This window comes from Molothrus aeneus, unplaced genomic scaffold, assembly GCF_037042795.1.
Source record: "Molothrus aeneus isolate 106 unplaced genomic scaffold, BPBGC_Maene_1.0 scaffold_19a, whole genome shotgun sequence".
Lineage (NCBI taxonomy): Eukaryota > Metazoa > Chordata > Aves > Passeriformes > Icteridae > Molothrus > Molothrus aeneus.
In genome coordinates, this window is record NW_027098863.1 from 1,037,558 (window position 1) to 1,065,273 (window position 27,716).

At 46.3% G+C, this 27,716-nt stretch overlaps 3 protein-coding genes across 3 annotated transcripts in view; 1 reads left to right on the forward strand and 2 right to left on the reverse strand.

The window, feature by feature from the left end:
• LOC136569710 (zinc finger protein 271-like) overlaps positions 1–27,716 on the reverse strand; it is a 366,367-nt gene that overhangs the window by 85,639 nt on the left and 253,012 nt on the right. The window lies entirely within an intron of this gene.
• Positions 838–4,022, forward strand: LOC136569733 (olfactory receptor 14J1-like). The gene is made up of 2 exons (XM_066570104.1): positions 838–909; positions 3,082–4,022. The coding sequence occupies exon 2, from the start codon at positions 3,105–3,107 to the stop codon at positions 4,020–4,022; it is 918 nt and encodes a 305-aa protein (XP_066426201.1). The 5' UTR covers positions 838–909; positions 3,082–3,104.
• LOC136569732 (olfactory receptor 14J1-like) lies at positions 11,340–13,755 on the reverse strand. Its single transcript, XM_066570103.1, has 2 exons — positions 13,682–13,755; positions 11,340–12,280 (listed from the first exon to the last, which is right to left on the reverse strand). The coding sequence occupies exon 2, from the start codon at positions 12,255–12,257 to the stop codon at positions 11,340–11,342; it is 918 nt and encodes a 305-aa protein (XP_066426200.1). The 5' UTR covers positions 12,258–12,280; positions 13,682–13,755.

Consider the following 27,716-nt stretch of genomic DNA (forward strand, 5'->3'; position numbering starts at 1 on the left):
GACAAAGCCTCTCCAGGGACTAATTAAAGCAGATAATTGGAGGCCATGATTGCACAAACCTCTCAGAGCCTCCAAGGCAAAAGCCAAACCCAAAGTCCTTTGAAAAAGCTGCAGTCCCTGCAGGGAGCATGAAGGAGCCCCCAGGGCCATGGCTGAGCAAGGCTCCCCAGGGACTCCTTGCAGCAGATCCTTGAGGCCACTGGGATGTGGGCTAGGGGGGGATGCTGAGGGCAGCACAAGGGGCTGACAGTGCCCAGCCTGGCTGGGGCTGTGCCAGGAGGCCCTAGGGCCTCAGGACAAGGTGTCTCCTCCCAGCTCTTGGTGGCACAGACCCTGCTGTGCCCCAGGGCACCCAGACTTGGCTTCTCTCTGTCCCCACCTGTCATCACTGCCTGCAGTTCTCTGCTCTGCCTGGGGCCTGGGGACACTTGCTCAGTCGTGTCCCTCTCTGGGACCCATTAAAAGTCCAAGAAAGTTTGGAGTTGGATTCTGCCTTGGAGTTCTGGAGAGGTTTCTTCAGCTCCCTCTCAGGGACTGATGCTCAGGGCCTGAGCACAAAGCCCCAGAGGCTGATTTAAGTCCTTGTGCTGTGTCTGTGCTGCTGAGCTGGGCTGGGCTCCTGGCCCAGAGGCAGCTCCTGGTCACCAAGAAGAGCTTCAAAAGCCCATTTCTCTTGATGAGCAGCTCTTGTGCCAGCCCAGCAGGGCTGGGGCACTGCCTGCAGCCAGCCCGGGCACAGCACAGAGGCACAGAGAGCTTCAATCAGTCAGGGCTGGGAAGGGGCTGAGAAGTGCCTGGGGCACAATCACTGCCAGCCCTTGGCACAGGAACCTCTGGCTGCAGGACAATGCAGCTGCAGCTCCTGGAGCCATCTCCTGCAGCTGGAACATGCCAATGCCTGCAGAGCCTGTGAGTACATTCTCTGATTGTCTCTTGTGCAGAGCAGCCAGGGGTGCCCAGGGCTGTCCTGCAGAGCAGGGTCCTGCAGCCCAGGGCGCTGTGCTGGGGCAGGGACTCTGCTGCCTGCCAGGGACAGCTCTCAGCCAGCCCTGGCAGCTGCTCCCAGCGCTGGGCAGAAGCTCTGGGGGGAAGGAGCCGCCCTGAGCAGGGCAGGGGCTGCTGCTGAGAGGGGCTGGGTGGGGCAGGGCTGCTCCCAGCTCCAGACCAGCCTGGGCACAGCTCCGCAGGGCACTTCCCAAAGAAGGTAAGCCTGGGATTGCTGTAAAGATCAGGAGCTTTCCTGAGAGTGTTTTCCATTTCCTGCTTGGAGAAGGATGGGAACATTGGGGTGATGACAAAAAGATTTTTTTAATTTTATACAATTTTCATATATTTGTAGCTCTACAAATTACTATTACATAGTTATAAATGTATATTCCTTTTTTAAGTCTATTAAACTCTTAATGAACTCTATTACTATTATATACTTCTATAACTATAATCTATTATTAACTTTATTATTTTCCCTAACCTTTTTCTTTGATTTTAGAAAAATAAGCTGATTGTCTAAATGCATTCCTGAAATACATATAGTATCCTGTATAGTCTTATTATCAGGAAGAGGACCTACAAGAAGAACATTTTGATTTTTGACCAGAATGTGAGCAGTCATAACAAAAAGTGAAGGCAAAGAAGCCCTTGGACCTACTCCAATGGATTGAGCCAGGGGTGTGTAACTGGGGTAAGTGAATCTCCTATTGGATGTTCCTGTTAAATATCCTAATTAATCAACCTTAATAAATTGTTGAAATCAGGTCCCAGGTGTGCCCCATCCCCACTGGGACACCTGACAGCTTCCAATTAATGTCTGGTTTTTACTTTACTGTTCTAACACTGTTGCAAGGGAATTTTTTTCTCTTTTGATTATAAAAAACAAGGGGATGAGAGAAGCAGAACAGGAATTATAATCCAAGAATCCCAGGACATTCTGAGTTGAAAGGGACACACAGGATCATCAAAGGAATGTTTGATCTTTTACAGGGACTGCAGAACTGTAAATTAAGTTGATCAGTGTCTCTGCTGGGAGCCTCCCAAAGGGCCCTCAGCCACTCCTCAGCCCTGCACAGCAGCAGCATCACCTTTGCAGGGCCCAGCAGGGCTCTCCTGAGCTGCCCTTGCCCAGCTGCACATAGAGCCTGCCCCAGCCAGAGCCCTGCACACAGGCAGGTTTCTGTAGGGCCCCAGCCAGGGCACGCAGGCTGGGATGGGCTCTGTGAGCGCTGGCAAGGAGAAGGCTCCTCTCAGGAGGGAATGTCCAGGCCCAGGGAGATGCTCAGGGAAGCAGAGGGGGCTGGAGAGACCAGGGCTGGGGCAGGAGGGCACTGTTGGTGTGTGGGAGGTGCCGGGCACAGCTGGGCAGGGGAACACTGTCCTGAGTGCCTGGCTGTCTCTGCCCTGCCCTCTCAGGCACAGCACCACAACATCTGCTCTTGGTTCTGCACTGCCCTGACATTGGCACTGTTATCTGCTGCTCTCAGGGAGGCTCTGGCATCTGCAGCAGCTGAGTCAGGCACTGCCCTTGGCATTCCTGCCAGGCAGGGATGTCCATGGGAATGGGGTGTCCAAGCTTCCCTGGCACCTGTGGGGCTGTGGGCAAAGCAGTCCATGGGAAAGGGGAATGAGCTGAGCCCCCTCCCTGAGATCCCATCATGGGCACAGCCAGGGATCTCCTTGCTGTGCCCTGCCAGGCTCTGAGTTGCCCTCCTGCGTGCAGATCTGTGCCAGAGCCTCTGGGAGCTCCTGAATGTCCCACGGGGAAGGACAGAGCTGCCACAGCTGAGGAAATGCTGCTGGGTTTGCCCAGGGAGCCGTGAGTGTCCTTGGCACAAGGGGGTGCTGAGACCTTGCCCAGAGACCTTGAGAGAGGGTGAGACATTCAGGGATCCCTCTGCTCTGGGCAGGGTCTGGTTTAGCCCAGGGTGACCCAGGAGTGTGACTGTGCTCTGATTGCAGCCAAAGGTTTTCCCACAGCAGGTAGAAGGGTGAGTGTGTCCCAGCTGTAGGCATTGTCTACAGGGAATGGCCCAGGTTTGGCTCCAAGCAGCCTCTCCTGACTTGTCACTGTCCTTTCTCCATGAACAGGTCCCCATGTGCAGCCGCCGCAAATGTCCAACAGCAGCTCCATCAGGCACTTCCTCCTGCTGGCATTGGCAGACGCGCGGCAGCTGCAGCTCCTGCACTTCTGCCTCTTGCTGGGCATCTCCCTGGCTGCCCTCCTGGGCAACGGCCTCATCATCAGCGCCGTAGCCTGCGGCCACCACCTGCACACGCCCATGTTCTTCTTCCTGCTCAACCTGGCCCACAGCGACCTGGGCTCCATCTGCACCACTGTCCCCAAAGCCATGCACAATTCCCTCTGGGACACCAGGAACATCTCCTACACTGGATGTGCTGCACAGCTCTTTTTTTTTGCCTTTTTCATCTCAGCAGAGTATTTCCTCCTGACCATCATGTGCTACGACCGCTACGTGTCCATCTGCAAACCCCTGCACTACGGGACCCTCCTGGGCAGCAGAGCTTGTGCCCACATGGCAGCAGCTGCCTGGGCCAGTGCCTTTCTCACTGCTCTCATGCACACGGCCAATACATTTTCCCTGCCCCTGTGCCATGGCAATGCCCTGGGCCAGTTCTTCTGTGAAATCCCACAGATCCTCAAGCTCTCCTGCTCAAAATCCCATCTCAGGAAATTGGGATTTCTTGTGTTTTCCATCTGCTTAGCTCTTGGTTGTTTTGTGTTCATTGTTTTCTCCTATGTGCAGATCTTCAGGTCTGTGCTGAGGATCCCCTCTGAGCAGGGACGGCACAAAGCCTTTTCCACCTGCCTCCCTCACCTGGCTGTGCTCTCCCTGTTCCTCAGCACTGCAGCGTTTGCTCACCTGAAGCCCCCCTCCATATCTTCGCCATCCCTGGATCTGGCCCTGTCAGTTCTGTCCTCAGTGGTGCCTTCAGCCCTGAACCCCCTCATCTACAGCCTGAAGAACCAGGAGCTCAAGGCTGCAGTGTGGAGACTGATGACTGCATGATTTCAGAAACATTAAACTGCTGGGCAATATCTGCATATCTCTTGTACTAAAATTCATCTTTCATACTTCTTGTTGGTTTCATTTTGGAAGTTCTTTTTATTTTTTTTCTTTTTCATATTATCTACAAATAAATGTCATTGTGCCATTGGTCATTTTGTTTCTCTCCACCTTCCCTGTGGCCACACACTGTGCCAATGCAGGGCAGCGCTCTTGGTGGCTTTAAATGAACTAAAGGATGTCCCAGCAGAGTTTTCTGCAGAGATGCCCTTGTGTTGCCTTCTCTGGAGCTGCAGCAGCAATGTCTGTGTGCAGAGCTGGGGCAGATCAGTGCTGGCCCAGCAGCTGTGCCCAGCAGCAGCAGCAGCAGCACTTGGTGTTGCCAGTGCTGCTGCCGTGGCCCTGCCCCGCTGCCCTGTTGGCCCTGGTGTTGCTGCAGGGCCTGAGTGCTCTCGGGGCCGGGCACAGCCCTGGGGGTGGCAGTGCCGGGGCTGCAGCAGGGACAGGCCATGGGCACTGCTGGGGCAGCGCTGACGCCTCAGGCCAGGCCCTGGGGGCTCCAGGCTCCTTGCCCAGGCTCTCTCAAGAACACGGCCAGGTCAAGGCTCAGCACAGAAACAAGGGTCAGCTCTCATCTGTCCCCAAAACACTGGGGAAGGCTCCGTGATTTCCTTCCTATGGGAAAAAACTGTCCTGCTTCTCCAGGTGCCCATGGCTGAGACTGGGGTTCCACCTTCAAAATTCCCTTAATTGAAAGACAGCTCCCAGACAAAAGCTGCAATTCTTCAGAAGTCTGTCTGGCCATGGCCTACTGTGGCTCTCACCTGCCTTCCAAACACTGGGGCTCTGTGCTTTCCTTCCTATGGAAAAGAGCTGTCCTTCTTGTGCCGGTGCCCATGGCCAGAATGGAACATTGCCTCCAACATTGCCTTACTGTGAGAGACTGGAGGAGATTGTTGGCTCAAAACATTTCGTGTGTGGGGGAGGAAGGGGCAGGTCCAGCCTTGCCCTGCCCTGGAACCCCAGCCCTGCCCTGCCCTGGAACCCCAATCCCCCCAGAGCCTCTATCCCAGCCCAGCAGTGGCTGCCAGTCCCTGGCACAGCACAGGCAATGCTCCACAGCCACCTCTGCAGCCCCAGCCCAGCTCCTGAGGGACCAAATGAGCCCAAGCCCCACCTGGGGGAAAGGCCCAGGAAGACCAAGGGGTATTGAAGGCTGACCACAAGGCAAGCACACAGCTTGACCCTGCATCGTCTTGGAATTTCCATCGGAACAATGCTGGAATCCAGGAGTGGGAAGCTCTGTGTGTGCTTCTCTGAATCTTATTTGTCTTTTTCTTATTCCCTCTTCTTGCAAAACTTGAGTAACTTAAAATGGAACAGGCTTAGAGTTTGTGAAGTTGAATGAGCAAAATTAATGTTTTGAGAAGTGTTTCTTGTTGACTGAATGTTGTATTAAACCTTTGGACAAAGTTTCTCTGAAATTCTAAAGTTTCCAGTAAAGTTCCTGTTTTATTGTTTAGAGCTCCTGTGAATCTCTTGTTGGTATTTCTCCAGGGAGTCAAACTCAGAGGGCACAAACAATTGTAATTCCTTTTAAATGTCTCCTTGAGAGAGTTTTTTAGTGGATGTGGGTCAGGGCTTGTGTGTCCTGCTTGGCCCAGCCCAGGCAGGGCTTTCCCAGCCACATTCCACACTCCATTGCCCAGCTGGAGCCGCTGGTGACTCTGAGTTGTGCTGCCCCAGCCCCAGGGACGCTCTCCTTGTCTGCCCATTCCCCCACGGTCTCTGGGCAGGGATGGCCTCAGTGGGGGCTGCTGACATCCTCAGCAACTTGGAGGCTGCTGCTGAATTTCCCTGCTCCAGAGGCTTGTTCAGCCTTCAGCTCTTCAGTGGAGGAATTCAGTGTCCCAGGGCTCATTAACATTCAGAACACCTGAACAAGCCAAGCCTCTGGGAATCATTTGATTTCAGTTTCCAAATCTTGTGTGGTTAATAAGAGAGATTTCAGAAGTGCATTCAACTGAATATGTTCTATTTGAAAAGACAGTGAGAAAACATTTTTAGGTCCTGTTTTAAGTCCATTTTTTTCCCCTGTTAATAGCAATCTCCAATTGACACTGAATCCAAGTACCTCCTCATGCAGTGTGAATAGATATGAAAATCCAGACCCTTCATGGCTGACAATCAATCAGACTCTGTCCCTACGCCCACTCCACCATTTTCCCCATCCAAGCCCTGGCACTCAGAGCAGCCTTGTGCAAATCTGAGCTCCCTCCAGCCCAGGCTGCACCTGCAGCTTTCAGCTCCTTGGCTCCAACTCCCACCTGCTTTCCTTGCAGAAGGAGCTGCCCGAGACACAGAGGGATGTATATTTCTTGTCAGCCAGCAAAGTCAAGGGAAGGCACAGCTCCATCAAATGCCAAAGTCTTTTTTCTCCCTGGCTCTGCCCCTGATCCCCACAGCCTGTCCTGTTTCCTTCATCCCTGCATTGCCAGGGACTCTATGGGACAAGGGAGCTCTGCTCTGGGGATGGAGGGAGGTGCAAGTGCGAGCACTGGAGTGGGAACCACAACTCATCAGGTTTGTGTCCTTTGGGGGTCAGGAACTGCTGAGACTCAGAGGCACAGAAAGTTTCTCTTCATGGCCAACAGACCACAGTTGAACAGGACACAATGTAATAACCTTCACACTCTTCCCTGAGCTAAGTGCAATGTCCCAGCAGTGTCTGATGAGTCCACCATCCACAAGGGATTTCCATCCTAAAAGTAATTGTAGACAAGCATGGTTCTGTGACAGATATAAACACAATTAAGTTCTTGTATCAGGATGCTGATTCTGGAGGGGGAGCAAAACAGCTCCAACAATTCCTGATTTGCAAAGCTGTCAGTGGTGGATGGAGAAGGGAGGTCAGGCTGCTTTTGGTGCTGAGGAAATGCTGAAACCAGCCTGACTCATTTCATCTCCTCCTGTCCTGGCTGATCTCCCCTCTTTCCTCTTCCACCCATTGGCTTTTGTCTCCCACCAGGCCCCCGGTGAAGAGCCTGGCTCTGTGTTCTCCATCCCCTCCTCGCTGGCACTGCCAGGCTGGGATGAGGAGCCCCTCAGCCTTCCCTGCTCTGGGCTGGACAAGCCCAGCTCCCTCAGCCTCTGCTCACAGCCCAAGGGCTCCAGCCCCACCTTGGAGGCCCTTCCCAGACCCTGCTCCAGCTGCCAGACATCTTTCCTGCCCGGGGCAACCCAACCCAGGCCACAGTGACCTGGATAGTCCCTGTCCTTGATGTCCTGGTCACACAGCCCTGGCCCCTTGTCCCCTGTCAGGCTCTGGGGTGGATCCTGTGGAACATCCTTTGGTGGAGGCTGTGGCTCCAGGTGGGCCGGGGGGATCCCGGGGGACAGGGACCCCGCTGGGCATGGACAGCATTGGACTTGTTGGGAGAAACTGTGAGGGGGAGCTGGGGCCGAGTGACCAACCCAGTGACCTGACACAGCCCCTGCTGGGATGGCACACAGCCCCTCTGGGATGTCACAGCCTGCTCTGTGAGCTCACAGCCCCTTCCCTAATGTCACACAGGTGGTCTCTGATGTCACAGCCAATTCTGTGATGTCTTAGTCTTCTCTGGGATGTTAGACCTCTGCCCTGTGATGTCACAGCTGGCTCTGTGATGTCACAGAGGCAGTCTGTGATGTCATAGCTTCTCAATGACCTCACATGCCCCACTCTGTGATGTCATAGCCCACTCTGTGACCTCATGTTACCAGATGATCAATTGCCTACACCAGGTGAGCTTGTTCTCCACATCCCCAGGCCTATGGAAACCACACAGTGCCCATTGTGTGAGAAGGGGAACTGGAAGTTCAGCAGCCTCAGGGTCCTGCCAGCTCAGCCAGGCCCACTGGAACATTGGGGTTTTCAAGTTTTCAATATTCTGGGTAAGAAAGAGAGGCAGTAACAAAACTTGTACACAGGAATTTGGAAGGGCAGACTTTGGCCTGTTCTGGATGCAGATTTCGGGAGTACCAAATCAGGTACTGATTCTTTTAAGGGAAACAGCCCTTAAAAACAAATGGGGTCCAGGAAGGATGAACACATTTCAAGAAAGTAATCTTAAGGGGGAAGGAGCTGCCTGTCCCAGTGTGGCAGAAGATGAGCTGGTGAGGAAAATGACTGTCCTGGCTGCCAATGGAGCTTTTGTGGGAACTCAGGGAAAAAGGGCCAGCAACTCAGGAAGTGTTTAAGGATGTTGTTAGGTTATAAAGAAAAAAGAGTTGAGAGGTGAAAGCTGAGTTAGAAATTAAACTGGCAGTGTCTGTAAATAAAATGTTAAGTAGTTTTTATATAAAATTTAATAGCAAAAAGGAGGGAGAAGGAGAACCTCTACTCTTTATTGGATAAAGTGGAGAAAATAGTAACTAAAGACAAGGAAAGGGCTAAGCTACTTAACACCTTATTTTTCTCCATTTTCAATATTTGGACAGGTTGTCCTCAGGACAAGTGTTCTCATGAGCTGATAGATGGGCACAGGGAGCAGAACAGCCCCCTGGAATCCAGGAGGAAGCAGATGCTGACCTGCTGAGCCACTCAGATGCTCACAGGTGTATGGGATCAGATGGGATCCATGCTAGGGGGATGAGGGAGCTGTGGATGAGCTCCCCAAGCTGCTCTCCATCATTTACCATCAGTCCTGGCTCAGCAGGGAGGGCCCAGAGCACTGGAGGTGCCAGGGTGAGCCCATCCCCAGGAAGGGCTGGAAGGAGGAGCTGGGGAACTCCAGGCCTGTCAGCCTGACCTGGGTGCCCGGCAAGGTTATGGAACAGATCACCTTGAGTGCCATCACAGGGCACCCACAGGATGGCCCAGGGATCTGAGCCAGCCAGTGTGGATTTAGGGGTGGCAGGTCCTGCCTGGCCAACCTGGTCTCCCTTTATGCCCAGGTGACCCAGCTGTGGATGCGGGAAAGGCTGTGGATGTTGTGTGCCTGGACTCCAGCAGAGCCTTTGACTCTGTCTCTGACAGCATTCCCTGGAAAAGCTGCAGCCCACGGCTTGGGCAGGTTCCCTCCTCGCTGGGAGATTTAAGAGCTGGCTGGAGGCTGGGCCCAGAGAGGGGTGGGGATGGTGCTGCACCCAGCTGCTGTCCAGGCACTGGTGCTGTCCCCAGGGATCTGTGCTGGGCCCAGTCCTGTTTAATATCTTCACTGATGATCTGGGTGAGGGGATCGAGTCCAGCATTCACAAATTGCACATGGCACCAAGCTGGGTGTGAGTGTGGATCTGTTGGAGGGCAGGACAAGAAGACCCAGCCTTAAGCTGCACCAGGGGAGGCTCAGGCTGGACAATAGGAAGGAGTTCTTCACAGAAAGGGTGAGTGGGAACTGGAATGGGCTGGCCAGGGGGGAGGTGGCAGAGTCACTGTCCCACTCCAGTGGCACTTAGTGGCATGGTCTGGGTGACAAGGCAGTATCAGGGCATGGGTTGGACTTGATGATCCCAAAGGTCTTTTCCAGCCTATTTGATTCTGTCATTCTCTGATGATTGGGACACTCGGGGGCCATTGTGACACTGCAGGGCCTCGTGGAACTAAGAGGACCATGGTGACACCGTGCAGCCCCACAGAACCAGGGCTCCATTGCTGTGCTCTGGGGCCAAATGGACCCAGGGAGTGCCCCGTGACACTCTGGGCCCTCGTGGAACCACAGAGGTCATTGAGACACTGCAGGGCCTCGTGTAACCAAGGGGTTTCACCATTTTGACACTGCAAAACCAAGGAGACCATTGGGAGACTGCAGGGCCCAGTGGAACCAAGGGGCCATTCTGACACTGCGGGGCCTCATGGCACCAAGGGGACATTGTGACACTGCAGGATCCTGTGTAACCAAGGGGCCACTGTGACACGATGGGGCCTCAAGGAATCTGGAAGAACATGACACTGTGTGGCCTCGTGGAAACAAGGAGTCCATTGTGACACTGAGGGGACTTGTGGAACCCCAGAGACCATGGTGACAGTGTGGGACCTCATGTGGCCATGGGGCCATTGTGACACCTTGGGGCCCCATCGAACCAAGGGGACCATTGTCACATTTTGGGGCCCCATGGAACCAAGGAGATCAGTGTGACAGTGCAGGGCCTGGTGTAACCAAGAGGCCATTGTGACACTGAGGGGCCCCATGGAACCAAGGACATCATTGCAAATGTCACCAAGCTGGATGTGAGTGTTGATCTGCTGGAGGGTTGGAGGGCTCTGCACAGTGACTTGGACAGGCTGGATCCAGGGGATGAATCCAACAAGGTGAGGCTGAACAAATCCAAGTGCCAGGCCCTGATATTTGGCCCCAGTGCTACAGGCTGGGGACAGAGTTCCAGGACAGCAGCCAGGCAGAAAGGGACGTGCAGGGACTGATGGACAGCAGGCTGGACATGAGGCAGCAGGGTGCCCAGGTGGCCAAGAAGGCCAATGGCTCCTGGCCTGGCTCAGGAATGGTGTGGCCAGCAGGAGCAGAGCTGCTGTGCCAGCACTGATCTGCCCCCAGCTCTGCACACAGACATTGCTGCTGCAGCTCCAGAGAAGGGAACACAAGGGCATCTCTGGAAAATCTTTGCTGGGAGATCCTTTAGTTCATTAAAAGCCACACATAGTGCAGCCCCTCACCGACACAGTCTGTGGCCACAGGGAAGGTGGAGAGAAACAAAATGAGAAATGGCAAAACCAATGGCTTTTCTTTGTGGAAAATATTAAAAAACTGAAACATGGGGAAAAAAAGAACAAACCCACAACCAAACCCAAAAGAATTATCAAAGGTGATTTATATTACATGGCCTGTCCCTGCTGCAGCCCCGGCACTGCCACCCCCAGGGCTGTGCCCGGCCCCGAGAGCACTCAGGCCCTGCAGCAACACCAGGGCCAACAGGGCAGCGGGGCAGGGCCACGGCAGCAGCACTGGCAACACCAAGTGCTGCTGCTGCTGCTGCTGGGCACAGCTGCTGGGCCAGCACTGATCTGCCCCAGCTCTGCACACAGACATTGCTGCTGCAGCTCCAGAGAAGGCAACACAAGGGCATCTCTGCAGAAAACTCTGCTGGGACATCCTTTAGTTCATTTAAAGCCACCAAGAGCGCTGCCCTGCATTGGCACAGTGTGTGGCCACAGGGAAGGTGGAGAGAAACAAAATGACCAATGGCACAATGACATTTATTTGTAGATAATATGAAAAAGAAAAAAAATAAAAAGAACTTCCAAAATGAAACCAACAAGAAGTATGAAAGATGAATTTTAGTACAAGAGATATGCAGATATTGCCCAGCAGTTTAATGTTTCTGAAATCATGCAGTCATCAGTCTCCACACTGCAGCCTTGAGCTCCTGGTTCTTCAGGCTGTAGATGAGGGGGTTCAGGGCTGAAGGCACCACTGAGGACAGAACTGACAGGGCCAGATCCAGGGATGGCGAAGATATGGAGGGGGGCTTCAGGTGAGCAAACGCTGCAGTGCTGAGGAACAGGGAGAGCACAGCCAGGTGAGGGAGGCAGGTGGAAAAGGCTTTGTGCCGTCCCTGCTCAGAGGGGATCCTCAGCACAGACCTGAAGATCTGCACATAGGAGAAAACAATGAACACAAAACAACCAAGAGCTAAGCAGATGGAAAACACAAGAAATCCCAATTTCCTGAGATGGGATTTTGAGCAGGAGAGCTTGAGGATCTGTGGGATTTCACAGAAGAACTGGCCCAGGGCATTGCCATGGCACAGGGGCAGGGAAAATGTATTGGCCGTGTGCATGAGAGCAGTGAGAAAGGCACTGGCCCAGGCAGCTGCTGCCATGTGGGCACAAGCTCTGCTGCCCAGGAGGGTCCCGTAGTGCAGGGGTTTGCAGATGGACACGTAGCGGTCGTAGCACATGATGGTCAGCAGATAAAACTCTGTTGAAATGAAGAAGAGAAAGAAAAAGAGCTGAGCAGCACATCCAGTGTAGGAGATGTCCCTGGTGTTCCAGAGGGAATTGTGCATGGCTTTGGGGACAGTGGTGCAGATGGAGCCCAGGTCGCTGAGGGCCAGGTTGAGCAGGAAGAAGAACATGGGCGTGTGCAGGTGGTGGCCGCAGGCTACGGCGCTGATGATGAGGCCGTTGCCCAGGAGGGCAGCCAGGGAGATGCCCAGCAAGAGGCAGAAGTGCAGGAGCTGCAGCTGCCGCGTGTCTGCCAATGCCAGCAGGAGGAAGTGCCTGATGCAGCTGCTGTTGGACATTTGCTGGGGCTGCACATGGGCACCTGTTCATGGAGAAAGGACAGTGACAAGTCAGGAGAGGCTGCTTGGAGCCAAACCTGGGCCATTCCCTGTAGACAATGCCTACAGCTGGGACACACTCACCCTTCTACCTGCTGTGGGAAAACCTTTGGCTGCAATCAGAGCACAGTCACACTCCTGGGTCACCCTGGGCTAAACCAGACCCTGCCCAGAGCAGAGGGATCCCTGAATGTCTCACCCTCTCTCAAGGTCTCTGGGCAAGGTCTCAGCACCCCCTTGTGCCAAGGACACTCACGGCTCCCTGGGCAAACCCAGCAGCATTTCCTCAGCTGTGGCAGCTCTGCCCTTCCCCGTGGAACATTCAGGGAACTCCCAGAGGCTCTGGCACAGATCTGCACCCAGGAGGGCAGCTCAGAGCCTGGCAGGGCACAGCAAGGAGATCCCTGGCTGTACCCATGATGGGATCTCAGGGAGGGGGCTCAGCTCATTCCCCTTTCCCATGGACTGCTTTGCCCACAGCCCCACAGGTGCCAGGGGAGCTTGGACACCCCATTCCCATGGACATCCCTGCCTGGCAGGAATGCCAAGGGCAGTGCCTGACTCAGCTGCTGCAGATGCCAGAGCCTCCCTGAGAGCAGCAGATAACAGTGCCAATGTCAGGGCAGTGCAGAACCAAGAGCAGATGTTGTGGTGCTGTGCCTGAGAGGGCAGGGCAGAGACAGCCGGGCACTCAGGACAGTGTTCCCGTGCCCAGCTGTGCCCGGCACCTCCCACACACCAACAGTGCCCTCCTGCCCCAGCCCTGGTCTCTCCAGCCCCCTCTGCTTCCCTGAGCATCTCCCTGGGCCTGGACATTCCCTGCTGAGAGGAGCCTTGTCCCTGCCAGCGCTCACAGAGCCCATCCCAGCCTGCGTGCCCTGGCTGGGGCCCTACAGAAACCTGCCTGTGTGCAGGGCCCTGGCTGGGGCAGGCTCTGTGTGCAGCTGGGCAAGGGCAGCTCAGGAGAGCCCTGCTGGGCCCTGCAAAGGTGATGCTGCTGCTGTGCAGGGCTGAGGAGTGGCTGAGGGCCCTTTGGGAGGCTCCCAGCAGAGACACTGATCAACTTAATTTACAGTTCTGCAGTCCCTGTAAAAGATCAAACATTCCTTTGATGATCCTGTGTGTCCCTTTCAACTCAGAATGTCCTGGGATTCTTGGATTATAATTCCTGTTCTGCTTCTCTCATCCCCTTGTTTTTTATAATCAAAAGAGAAAAAAATTCCCTTGCAACAGTGTTAGAACAGTAAAGTAAAAACCAGACATTAATTGGAAGCTGTCAGGTGTCCCAGTGGGGATGTGGCACACCTGGGACCTGATTTCAACAATTTATTAAGGTTGATTAATTAGGATATTTAACAGGAACATCCAATAGGAGATTCACTTACCCCAGTTACACACCCCTGGCTCAATCCATTGGAGTAGGTCCAAGGGCTTCTTTGCCTTCACTTTTTGTTATGACTGCTCACATTCTGGTCAAAAATCAAAATGTTCTTCTTGTAGGTCCTCTTCCTGATAATAAGACTATACAGGATACTATATGTATTGTATACTATATGTATTTCAGGAATGCATTTAGACAGTCACCTTATTTTTCTAAAATCAAAGAAAATGGTTAGGGAAAATAATAAAGTTAATAAAGGATTATAGTTATAGATGTATATAATAGTAATAGAGTTCATTAAGAGTTTAATAGACCTAAAAAAGGAATATAGATTTATAACTATGTAATAGTAATTTGTAGAGCTACAAATATATGAAAATTGTATAAAATAAAAAAAATCTTTTTGTCATCACCCCAATGTTCCCATCCTTCTCCAAGCAGGAAATGGAAAACACTCTCAGGAAAGCTCCTGATCTTTACAGCAATCCCAGGCTTACCTTCTTTGGGAAGTGCCCTGTGGAGCTGTGCCCAGGCTGGTCTGGAGCTGGGAGCAGCCCTGCCCCACCCAGCCCCTCTCAGCAGCAGCCCCTGCCCTGCTCAGGGCGGCTCCTTCCCCCCAGAGCTTCTGCCCAGCGCTGGGAGCAGCTGCCAGGGCTGGCTGAGAGCTGTCCCTGGCAGGCAGCAGAGTCCCTGCCCCAGCACAGCACCCTGGGCTGCAGGACCCTGCTCTGCAGGACAGCCCTGGGCACCCCTGGCTGCTCTGCACAAGAGACAATCAGAGAATGTACTCACAGGCTCTGCAGGCATTGGCATGTTCCAGCTGCAGGAGATGGCTCCAGGACCTGCAGCTGCATTGTCCTGCAGCCAGAGGTTCCTGTGCCAAGGGCTGGCAGTGATTGTGCCCCAGGCACTTCTCAGCCCCTTCCCAGCCCTGACTGATTGAAGCTCTCTGTGCCTCTGTGCTGTGCCCGGGCTGGCTGCAGGCAGTGCCCCAGCCCTGCTGGGCTGGCACAAGAGCTGCTCATCAAGAGAAATGGGCTTTTGAAGCTCTTCTTGGTGACCAGGAGCTGCCTCCGGGCCAGGAGCCCAGCCCAGCTCAGCAGCACAGACACAGCACAAGGACTTTAATCAGCCTCTGGGGCTTTGTGCTCAGGCCCTGAGCATCAGTCCCTGAGAGGGAGCTGAAGAAACCTCTCCAGAACTCCAAGGCAGAATCCAACTCCAAACTTTCTTGGACTTTTAATGGGTCCCAGAGAGGGACACGACTGAGCAAGTGTCCCCAGGCCCCAGGCAGAGCAGAGAACTGCAGGCAGTGATGACAGGTGGGGACAGAGAGAAGCCAAGTCTGGGTGCCCTGGGGCACAGCAGGGTCTGTGCCACCAAGAGCTGGGAGGAGACACCTTGTCCTGAGGCCCTGGGGCCTCCTGGCACAGTCCCAGCCAGGCTGGGCACTGTCAGCCCCTTGTGCTGCCCTCAGCATCCCCCCCTAGCCCACATCCCAGTGGCCTCAAGGATCTGCTGCAAGGAGTCCCTGGGGAGCCTTGCTCAGCAATGGCCCTGGGGGCCCATCAGCCATGGCCTTGCAACCCTCCCAGGTGTAGGACCTTATGCTGAATGATTTTGGCTCTTGGTAAAAAGTGTGTTATCACTGTTAAAATAGGGCACTAGAAGGTCCAAATTCTACCTTTATTTCTAAAATATAGTTTTTAACAACTTCTCAGGAAAAGTGAGGGCCATTTAAAAAACTATTATCTCTCGTATCATCTATATAGAGATGCATGAAGCCAGAGTTTTTGGACCAAGTAGAACATATTGGGACACTGAAATAAGGTCAGATTTCCAGAAATGATCTGCAGCTGGAAGCTGGAATCTCTCACCACCCTCAACACACCAAACTCCAGGAAACCCAGCAATGTCTACAGACACCTAAACAAGAGCTGGGTTCAGAAAATCTGGTCCCAGTTGTGAATACAGACATCTCCTGAATGTCTTCTCAGTGGGTTCTGAAAAGCTGACTTACCTACAGCTCCCACTGACTGGGAATCCCTGTCATTGAAAACCCTAAAAACCCACTGTTGCCTGAGTGCAGACTGCTGTGGTTCCTAATATGAAAATTCACTTTTGCATTTTTAATTTGAAAATATTCATCTTTGCTCCAGCCACATATGATGTAATTTGTGATTTTCAAGGACCTGTTGCTAAAAGGTAGAAATTAATAAGTTTTAATACATCCTTGTAATGACACCCTCTAAAAATGAGCCAAACTTCCAGGTCTCCAGAACATCCATTGAAGTTAAAGAGTTTTGTAAGTGAAAGTTTCACTATCTTCTAGGAAAATGAGGGAAGAGGAGAGCTTTCTGCTGGGAAGTTTCAGCTGAGTATGATCATGGCTCCTTTTATACACACCATAAATAGTTCATAATTTTGAAACCATCTATTTTTCCAATTAAGATGTCAATGAAAAAAAGAAATAAGCAATGGATCACACAGGGCTGGTCTTAAAAAGCCAACATCAACCTTAATTCTGTGTTGACACTTCATAGCTTATTTTCCAATACTTAATTTCCCACCCTCACAGGATTAACATTTTCTTCAATTGTCACTGCAGCATAACATTAGTACAAAACAAGGATTTTTCTCATTACTTATATATCATGAGGTTCCCTCAATTTAGCTTGTGCTAAAATAATCCCAAAATTGACAAGGATGTTTCCCATCTATGCTCCTACTTCCACACTCAGCCCTGCAATGACTTCTGGGATAGTTTTGGCTACTGGATTTTGAAGGCATATAGTGATACTGCTTGAAGTATATCAGTTTCATTTTTAAATGTAATAAAAAGTAAGAGCCCTACAGTTTCCCATCAGAGTGCACTGCTTCAATCTCCTCACAGAGCTTTGCAACCAAAATGATGGGCTTTTTTTCCTCAGGAGAGGAAAAAGAATAGAACTTAAAATGCAACAATAAAAATCTAGCATAATAATGAATCTTAGCCTATTTTTTTCATTAAAGCAATGCAAAAGACTGAACAATAGCTGATGAAATTTCCTCTAGAAGAACCTCCTTGCACAATATAAGTATTACACCAGCTGTAAATTGAACTGCATAACTTCTAATGCATTAGGATAGATGGATTAGGAGACAGATATTAGAATATTTTCTCACAATACCTTTGAAGAAGAAAGAATAAAAGAAAGAAAAAAAAAAAAGAAATTAAAGTGAGCCTCCGACAACTATCAATATTTCAAACTACAAACTAAGCTCCCTATAATCAATTTTAGTCCATGCTTCAAAAAAAAGATAAAGAAATTTTAAAACTTGTCTTAATACTTCTAATATATTCACATCCTGGACTGTAAACACCAAAACTATGGAAACAAACCCATTCTATGTACTTGAGCAGTTTTTTATTTGCATATAGAATGTTAAACTTAAGCCTAAGTAATCAACTGTGATTTTCATTCAGCATACACAGACTTCCCTTTATGATGGCAGGCAGTTTTTCTTGGGGACACTGCTGGAGTTTTGGGGATTTATTTGGAGTGAGAGGGATTGCTGATTTCAGAGATGCTAAAAGAAAAGTGTATCACTATAAGGATATCGGCATTTTAACTCAGTTTCTCATTGCAAAATGAATATCCCTGTGACTGATACAAACTCCAAGGATTTTAGAACACCAAGGGACCATGAAGATAAATATTTTGGAGAGCAGCAGGGAAGGCACAAGCTGAAGAGAAGGGTGCCTCCCTGTGGCAGACAGATACAGGAGAGGCCAGGCAAACTACTGAGCCTTAGTTCCAGTTTCTTTTTCCATCTTTTTTCCATATGGACTCAAGCAGCCATAGCATCAAATGTTCCTGGGAGCAAGCTCTCTTTTTATGCTGTGAAAATCACCAGGGCAAAAACACACAGAGAAATAGAGGAAAAAATATACCTACAGAACATCCACACAGGCAAAAAGCCTCACAAGTTTTCCCAAATTTGGGAGTTTAAAGTTTAAAGCTTATGCTGTATATTGATTTTTAATTAAAACTAATTTAATTACAGAAGCTTCTACCTTGACATCATCCAAATATAGACACAGGCACGTTTTTACAAATTCAGATGATCTTTTTTTTTTTTTTTGCTGAGCACCAGTTAACATCTAATTTTTCTTGATGGTCCCTTTCCATTCTCTGCTTCTAAATCTTCCAAGTCAGTTCCTTCTTTCCTGCAGAGTCCTACTCTTGTAAGGACTCCATAGTGCCTTTACTACAAGTTCCTTTTTCCTTATTTTTCCGTACTTCCTGAAGCATGTCACTTTTAAAACTCACTCTAAAGTTATCACAGCACTAGTTAGCCTTCTGCCATTATTTAGGCCAAACCTAATCTAGCCAGTCAAATCTCTAGAAAAAACTGTATTTTTATCTGAATGAAGACTGCATCAGCAACAGTAAAGGTAATTATATTATCCAGATATCATCATCCCATACAGGTTGTTGAAGCATTTTCAGATGTTTCATCTTATTTCAGAAACAAATATTTTTGAGAGACATGTTATTTCAATTTTTTCTTTTCTTTTTTTTTTTGTTTTTTTAAGATCTTATTCTCTTTAGATTGTTTTTCCTTTCTTCACTGGTAGAGTGGAACGATGACAGAAAGAAATGGAGGAACTAAAATCAGAAACCAGCTACACCATGCCAATTTCTTGCTATCATTCTCTGCTTGCTTTTCCTGCACAGTCCTTTAATTATATCAGATACTATTAAAGATTCAGCACATGATTTTGAATTTTATTTGATACAGAAAATCACATATCATTGAAATTCAAACAGAAAGCAAAAATAGTTTGTCCTTATAAATTCAGGATAGGTATATAAAACACCTTCAAGGGGACTTGTGCATGCATGATGATACCAGTCCTTCACTTTGGGTAAAATAAGCATCTGTAAGATCAAGACAAAAGAAAAAACCAGCCATATTTTAGGAAGAATAAAATTATCCTTTTGCAATCGAAGTGAAAAATTTGGATTTAGGAGATGTAGGATCACTGCCTGGTTGCAGAGAACTTTTGCTGCAGTGGCTTTTCCTGCATATTACCCCAAGAGGAACTAAGATTGAATGTTAAATTCTTCACTACAATAGTAAAATAAACTTTCAATATTTAATGAAACCAATAAATAATAGATTGCAGTTGTCAACCTAAAACCATTTTAAAGACAGAATAATTATTATCCAAACACACTCAACTGAGCTAACAGGCTAAGTCAGGGGTTTTGGTTTTAAAATACACCAAAAAATCTTCAGCTATTTTTTCCTCTGTTCTAGAGCCTGCTGTAGGCAGATGAAACCTATCATGGTTATCATTGTATTCTGAATTAGTTTATTTGAAAATAATTTTGAAGTCAAGGTCTTGTGATGCTTTATGACCTCCTTTACTCTTCCTCTGAAATATTCTTGGATGGACTTAAAAGAGGGCTGCACATATGGTCTACCCAGATTAAACAAGGAGGTAGGAAGGTCAGATTATTACCAGAATAATTTATATTTCCTTTTGCATTGGCTGTGTACTACATGAGCTGTAAGCAAATGAGACTCCCCAAAATTTATAGTTCAGCTACACTTTGGATTGAAAATCAGACTGGGGAAAAAAGAGATTTTACAATAAGCAGAGAACAGGAATCACGATCAAAAACTGGAGATGAGCAGATGGTGATTAGAAATATCTTACCAAGAACCTGAAATGCAGCTCTTCCTGCAGCATATACTTCACCTATTGTACATATTTAAGTTAGTATTTCAGATTTTGAAATTTGTAATCACTTAATCAGGGAAAAGAGATCTTTTTTCTTCAGTCTCTCTCTACACAGCAGTGAAGCCAACCACTCAGTGGCCATTATACTGTACTCCTGCAACTGAAGGCAGCACTCCACTGAAAGAGGCTGCATTGTTCCTTTGATGATAGCCTGATTCCTCTTTAAGAAGTTTCTTGCTAAAATTTACTGCAAAGACCCTGTTACCTAGGGTGGTCTGTGATATATCCACAAAACAGAATCATTTAACAGCATTTAACATTATTGCATGTTCTGCAATAATCCTGGCAATGCTGATCTTTCAGAAACAATCCGTGTAGAAGAAGGACACCTTCTCACTGAATTTTTAAACAAAACAAAGCACACACTCGCCAGGGGGGGAAAAAAAGGTGAGGAACTTTCTATTCTGCATTCTCCAATCATCTCTAAGAAAAGAGGATTAATAACTAGTTGCCTGTAGGCAAGTTGTAATGGAATTACCTACTAAAGGTCTTCTTCCCCTTCACCTTGCAAAACCCAGTTCCGCCTTGAGACAGCTTCTGTGTTTTGAAGGGTATTTCAAAGGTCATCCAAAGTAATGACCGTGATAAATGCAAAGAAAATCAACTGCAATTGGTTCAGGGAAGGGTTTTCTTTCCTTAGTAGAAAGAAAACCTCAGGAAGTGCTTTTGTCAATCCCAGTAAGACTTTGACAGTAACATGTAACCTCAGTCCTTGACCCAGCAAGTCTGAGCTGCATTTAATTGGTCTGTCTGCAAAGCTATGAAAAATTTCTCTTTGTGTACTGTAAAATAAAATGTATATATTTCATACAGCTGGGAAACAATATCTACTATTCAGAGCTGCTGGCAGCACAACAGAGCACTTTCCTTGTTAAACTCTCTGAAACCATCCCCTTTTTTCCAGCCCTGCTTTTAGGTGCACTGAAGAAGCCAAAAATATAAAAATCAACGAGTGGAAAGCATAATCATTGGAAAACTCAAAGGATATAAATCATTCTTAGGAGGAACACAACATTTGGTGAAAATCATGAGAACCTTGCAGATTGTTGGGTTGGTTTGTGGAGCTGGGGAAGGACTTATCAGGAAAAAAACACTGAACAGCCACACTGAAACCAAATCCTCATCTCTGTCCTGTCCATCTCTATTTTTTTACTCTACTTACTGGTCTTCCTCAGCATCAAGCTACTCCCCCATAAATCCACAACTAGCAGCCATGTGGACTTTTATGAGATAAATCTCAGTAGAACTGGGAACCCAGAGTTTTTTTTTAAAAAAACTAAGCTTTTCAATACAGGATTGAATAAACATTCAAAGAGGAGGAATTTAAAGAGGAAGAGACAGAAGCTTTCTAATCTCTAATTCTCATGTCTGTCAATGTGAGTTACCATGGCAGTTTTAACACACATGGAGCTTGTGGCCATTTTTATGGCTGGAAACAGGATGGGCTGAGGTGTATCAATGTTACAGAATGAGTCAGCCAACAAATCCATGCCAGGAGATTCCCTTGTGGAGTAGCTACAGCAGTCATCAAGATGTAAACAAAGGTAGCAACAGGACTTACTTCACTGCTGAGGTGCAGCTACCCAAGGAGTTTTGCTGGCAACAAGATCTTAGTAATGGCAGGGAGGACTTCCCAGTTTCCACTTAATAGACCCAAAACTAGTAAAATTTATAGCACAGGCTGAGCCTGAGATGTATAAAAACATAGTCATTGAAAGTTTGCAAAGCACTGGTTAAAAGGAGAAAAGTGGTTATTTAAAGAATGTCAATATTGATCAGAAATTCAGACTTTTCATTGATCCCATACTGACCCAGCAATAAAATGTCTGTTTTAAACATCACCATTTCATAGGTCTGAACAGAGTAACACAACTTCAACTTCTTCTAAGCCTTCATTTGCAATCAAATGACAAACAAACAGGTAAATTAGGTGTGTCCTGTACAGAAAACACATGGAATGATGCACATCATATATAAATGAGATCTATTTTATTCTTCCAATTACCTTCAGATGCAGTGATAACTAACCAGAGAAAAGGTATTCCTGCATGCAAGCACTGTCAAGATGCAAGACCATTTTGAATATTTAAAGCAGCTCACAATTTTAAAGTCGCTGGCAGTAGAAAGACAGAGAAAAAAAAATGGGAGAATTTTACTGCTAAGGGACCTGAACAATATTCTGACACAAGTTTCCTTGTTGCTTTTAACTAAAGCACAGAAAAATGAAATGGTTACAGTAACAATTGGTAATCATTAGGCCCATTTTTCTTTAATCCTGAGCAGAAAAAGAACATTCCCTCAAGTATTTTTTGGGAGGGCACTGAACAACTGCTAAAACCACCCACTCCTGTTTCTGCCTAGATGAGTTTGGTGCTGTTCAGAGTTAAATGGTAAAGCATTAGCGTTTACACAGTTTTATATCTTCAAGCATTGGTACGAACTGAAGGGATTTTTTCAGCCTTTTGTAGGTGTGTGATAGTTACACGATGCAGAAATACAGGCTGCTGAACACTAATTAAAAACAAACCCTTAAAATACATATTCCATTTGCTTTAGAGCATCAATTATAAAACCAGATGTTCGAGCCAGATGTCAAAGAATTATTTTTCATAAGCCACAGCTTATAGCCATGTAGCCTCCATTTATCATCTCAGATGGGAACATTTAATTTGACAGCACACATTTTGGTTAATAGCCAGTTTCAACATTAGCACTTGTTTTTGCAATTTTATGTAAAGGGATGCGATAAAACCGTCTATAATGAAAATTCTGTTATTTCAGTACCTCAGCATTTACAAATCATGTCTATCTGTGCACAAGCTGAAAATGTTTTACACACTTGTGAACGTCTGCAGCATGTCTCAGAGGCATAGTTCTTTCCACATGCCAGCTTATTTAATATATATCTACATGTAGGGTTTGCTCCTAGAAGCTCTGCTCCTCTTTCAAGACATTTATCTTAAGAGAACAGAAAATAAAACATCTTTGCTCCTGTGTTTCTTGAACATTACAAAACTTCACTGATTGCAGTGGATAACTTTGGTTAAAAAAAAATATTGCATTCTGTTACTTTTGGTAGATGGTCTTAACAGAAATTTGGGCCTAGAGCTCTCGTCACAGCATGTATTTAGCAATACAAGTCCTGTCTTCTTGTGCATTTCTTGCATTTCTAGGTAAAATCTATGCCAGGTCTTCAGCTGCTGTCAGGCTGGCACAGATCCAGTGACTTCAGCACTGTATTTAAATTTCTTTTACATTTGACAGAAAAAAAAAATCTATCTGTTCTGAAGCCAGAAATAGTAAGGCAAGCATAACTGGCATACTTTAAAAATCTGCCAATAGATATCAATCCACCCTGATTTCACCCTAAAGGTGAACAGTTCCACTGCAAGGCTTCTACTGAGAAAAACTGGGTAATCATATAAAATGATGTGACAAATTTGGGAAAAGAGCAAATTAATGTCCTTTTTGACTAAAGCCAGGATTTGACTCTCCAGATAGTGGGAAGACACAAGTTCACTATTTCAACTGTGATAGTTCAGGTTTGAATTATTTTGTCCAGACAGCAAAACAGATTTTTTGGCTGCCCATCACACGTTTTCAAACCCGGACGTTCATTTTAGAATAAAATCCTGAAGAAGAAAAATCAAGATGTTTAATGCAGCCCTATCAGAAAGACATATTATATGTGCTGCCTATGCTTGTGAAAAATTAGAGAATGTGCCTTTTGATTGCTCCTATTCATAAATCAAAGAATGTAAGGAACCAATACATGAAGGGACTAAAGAGGAATAGACAGTATCATCTATCAAGAAATTCCTGCAAAAGGGAAATGGAGATGAGTCATAACACACCTTTAATTCTTCAATGGGAGGCATGCCTAGATCAGGCTCCAACTGCTAATAAGAAAAACCCAGTCTCTTAACTGCAGATTAATATAGAAATCATGTCCAACATCCTTTCATGCTGACATAAAAGAAACCATACCAGCCAGCTTTACTTTTCTATTAAGGAGGACTTCAAAATGTGCCCTAAACCAGGACACAGGGGTGCTGAACACCTGTGTTAACTCCTCTGTACACTTCAGAGGCAGAAATGTAGAAGGCCTGGGTGTATCCCTGCTCAAAGAGCTGATGAGGATAGGAGGGTTAAGATTCCTTCTGTGAAATAAATGTTTTCATTGGGCGAGTTTTTTTGGCTTGTTTTTGTTGTTGTTGTTGTTGTTGTTGTTTTGTCTTGATTTTTTTTTCCTGTCTCAGAGATTGGAAGTTCCACCTATTAGAATTGGTGGAACATCAGTCTTATTCCTTCTGGCGAGTAGGCAAGCAAAACAAAAACAAGCATATTAAAATAAGCTAGTAAATCAGAACATACTTATGACTTCTCTTTTCAGTTCCTGAAAATAAAACAATATTGAAACATCAGAGTTACTCACACACTGAAAATTTTGATTTTTCAGAAATCAGTAGCAGTAAAGTCAGCTCAAGTCTTTTGAGAAAGTCACAGTTCCTTTCATGATTTTGGATATTTGTATACAAATACAACATGAAGAGGCTGAATTCACTACTCAACTTGTGATACACACAAAATACTTTTCAGACCCAGGAAAAAGCCTGTATACAGTAATTGTAACTATTGGTTTCAGTTGTTATGGTCTGGCAAAAGGCTTTCAGTGCTCTCATATCTGCTAGCATCACAGGAGAAGGGCATTGCAGCTTAATTAACTTGTCAACAATGCAGAGGCAATGAGAAACTAACGTTCTACCCTTTCACATAGATCAAGCATGTTCAACAGCTCTAACATTCAAATCATTAGCCACAAAAAATGTTGTTTTTCCAGTCACCGAAGTCCGTGTTTTTATTTCAGCAGCCATAACACTCTAATGGCTAAATGGGTTTGCTTTCCCAGAGTGTCTGGGAAATGATTTTGCTAATCTCAGTTCACAAACTCATTAGCAAACTGAATTCCAGCATCTTTTCCAGTGTCTAGCCTGAATATCAAGTTTCAGTCACCTTTCACTACTCCTTATTTATGTAATTTTTACTAAGCCTGCATTTTACAGCCTTTTTTTTACAACTTGGGCATATTAAGTAACAAGGTTCTGGATAACTGGAAAAAAATCAGCAGCAGCTTGGGAGGTATCTCAGATTTGGGATGGAGGTGTAAAATCATTTACAGAGCAGCAATGTACACAAGGCTGATGCAATTCATGTGGCTGCTGCTGCATGCAATCCATTGTACACAGGAAGATGTGTTACCCTTCTTCCCATCTCACCTTAGCCCAGGAATTCTTTTCTAAGGAATAACTGTTCAAGGACAATATCAAATTTCCACAGCAAGGCAACCAGCACAGGAGCTAAATAATCTGCCCTTGTGAAGCACTGCAGATGTTTGAAACACTGTGCAGATAATTTAGGGAGACACAACTCCCTAAACCTTCAGCATCCCTTCCAAGGCAGGCAGGCAGAAGGGGATGCACTGCAAGCACAGTCATGTGGCAGCCAAAGGAGTAGCCCAGGCACAAGAAAACAGAGATAAACTCCTCTCAGAGGACAAGGAACAAGAGCACAGTAGATAAGAGCACAAGAGATAAATGGAAAATTACAATTATGGAATGGGGGGGAAAAAAAGGCTTTTACAGAAAGAATAGTCACACCCTGGAACAAGCTGCTTTGCTGTGGGATCTCCATCCTTGGAGCTATTTAAGGATTGCTTGGGAAAGGCCCCAGCACATCAACTGACTTCTGAGTTGCATTTACAATGCAGAAAGCTCTGCTGTGACTGCCTTGGAGCAGCCAACTTCCCCTCCCAGCCTAGATTGTTCCTTGATTTGATCTCACTTTCCACCCCACATTCAAGATTCCACAATTTGGGAACAGAAAAGGGAAACCTCAGCAGTGGAAAGGGGAGGCACATTTTCTGCCACAGAGGCTGAGCAAGGCAGAAGCAGCTTCAGCAGCACACCCAAAATTCTTTTTCCTTTTTAATGCTTGCTCTAACCTCTACCCCCTTAGAAAAAAGACAGCATGTACTAAAATCATAAACTTTATCACTAATTTCATCTCCTCAAACAGTACTTTTCTGGAAGGGGCTACAACATGCTCAGTTTTCCATGGAATTTTCAAGGGCAACGACCTCCCTGCAAACTTGAAGAATGTCTGCAGCTGGAGGTACGCTGGATCCAGGAAGCCTTTCATATTCTACCCTAAATCCATCACAGTGGATATAGCATTTTAGAAAATTGCTAACTTTTGAAAATAGACTTTTGCCAATTAAATGTCTGGCCTGTGCTACAGCTATTAGCTGAAGATGTCTGCATTTTCTTTTTGCTCCTTCAAAATCTCATTCTTTCTTAAAATTTCAAATTATCTACCAAAATAACAAAAATTTTCAATTGTCCTAAAGAACTATCTAATTTCAATTTTACTGCTGCAGTAAAATTAACAATTCCAAACAAGCATTTCCCCTACAGTTCACAAGAAAGTTAGAATTGCATTTAAACTGTAAAAATAGTTTGCATCATATCAACCAATCTTATTAAACTAAGTAGCAAGGTTTTCTATCACATCAATGTCTATTTAAGTCCCATAAAGAAGGGGGATTCCTAAATATTTAAAAATTGAAAAAAACATAGGACTTTGTTTCATCCTTTCCAGCTTCTAGAAGAAACTGCACAATGAACTTTAAGATACTTCAGGTTGTTTCATTTTGGCTCTAACACTATTTCATGAGTTTGTGGTGTGCTTGCTCAAGTGTAACTTCAAGAAATTTAAATCAAACACAGTAATGCAAACTGATAAGCTGCAGAGTTAAAAAAAGTTCATAAATTCTCACTTGCACAAAGATGGTATTCAGAAAGTTATTTCCACTTCTAATTATCACAAGCAAACAGCTGGCGTGTAAAATGGTTAGTTAGTGACTAAAAGTATGCACAGACCTGTAATTTAAATTTATTTCAGAATGGAAATGGGCTCTTGGAATGAAGAAGACCTATAACTAATTGAATTATACACTCTAATTTGTTTATTTCAGTTAAAACATAAACATTTTGCACATTCCTGAAAGACCTGGCAAGGAAAGTAACTGAGAACTAATGATGTTTCTTGCTTGAGTATTTTATCATTGTTCATTTTTATTACTGCCTTTTTTTTTCCTACTGGATACATGAAATATGCAAAAGTTCCTGTTATTGTAATACAGATGCAGAAACAGGAATTTGGCTTCTCCCTGAATCCATTGCAAAGGAAAATAAAACAGAATTTTACCTATTGTCAGAGTTAGGCATGGCTGTATTTTTTCAAAACTACATTAACTGCAGACCATATATGTGGGAATTCAGGTCAAATCTCACTCTGCCCATCCACTTTTCTTTCTGTCACACAAACTCCCTTTATTTTCTCCTGCCATTTCCCAGGCTTTCTTGACACTTGGAGCAGCACCACTGAGGGGTTGGGAGGGATTAGCCCAACCATTTTTGTGATGTGCTCCATCACAAAAATGGGCATTGCTCTAAGAACCCCTTAATTAATAATTAACAGTACATAACCTGCAACTTGAAGTAATTATTTCCCAACATTTTAAGTTGAATTAAAAAGATTTAGGTTTCTTAATACCAAGAGGGCTCGTTTTGAATAAATACCACTCTCTTTAGTCCCATTTTGGTTCATTTTTATTTCAGTTTTTTGCTTTCATTTTGCTGGTACTTGGAAAAAATCCCAACATTTTAAAGCTTTTAAAGCAAAAGGCAATGGTATGCCAACATCATTCACAAAGCAACCCTTCTGCAAGACTGGTCCCACTGTTTAAGGGTTACAGAGCAAATAAACATTTTTAAACTGCAATCCAACTGTAAATATGTCTTTCTCAGTGCAGCCTGACAGTAGGTGCTGATCTTTGTATGTATATGCATAAACATTCATATAAAACTCAGAGGGAACAGCACTAAAAACATTGGGAAGATGACGAAAAGCATTGGGAAGATTCAGTAAACCTAGAGAGAATCACAAAAATCTTTTTCTAATGTCTTCAAATTCAGAAGCCAGACAAAACTGGAAGTGGCCATGTTCAATTTTTGCATAATTCTTATTTCACGTTAAGAGGATAAATTAGAGTCTAATCATTAATCTGAATCTCTCAAGAACACACCAAGCCTAAACACAGAAAGAAAACCATGCTGAGGGAGTGGCCTGAAGTTGTGTCAGGGCAAGTTTAGGGTGGATATTGGAAAAAGGTTCTCTCCCCAGA

Coding starts and splice junctions, on each gene's coding strand:
- LOC136569733 (XM_066570104.1), top strand. CDS start 3,105: ATGTCCAACAGCAGCTCCATCAGGCACTTCCTCCTGCTGGCATTGGCA.
- LOC136569732 (XM_066570103.1), bottom strand. CDS start 12,257: ATGTCCAACAGCAGCTGCATCAGGCACTTCCTCCTGCTGGCATTGGCA.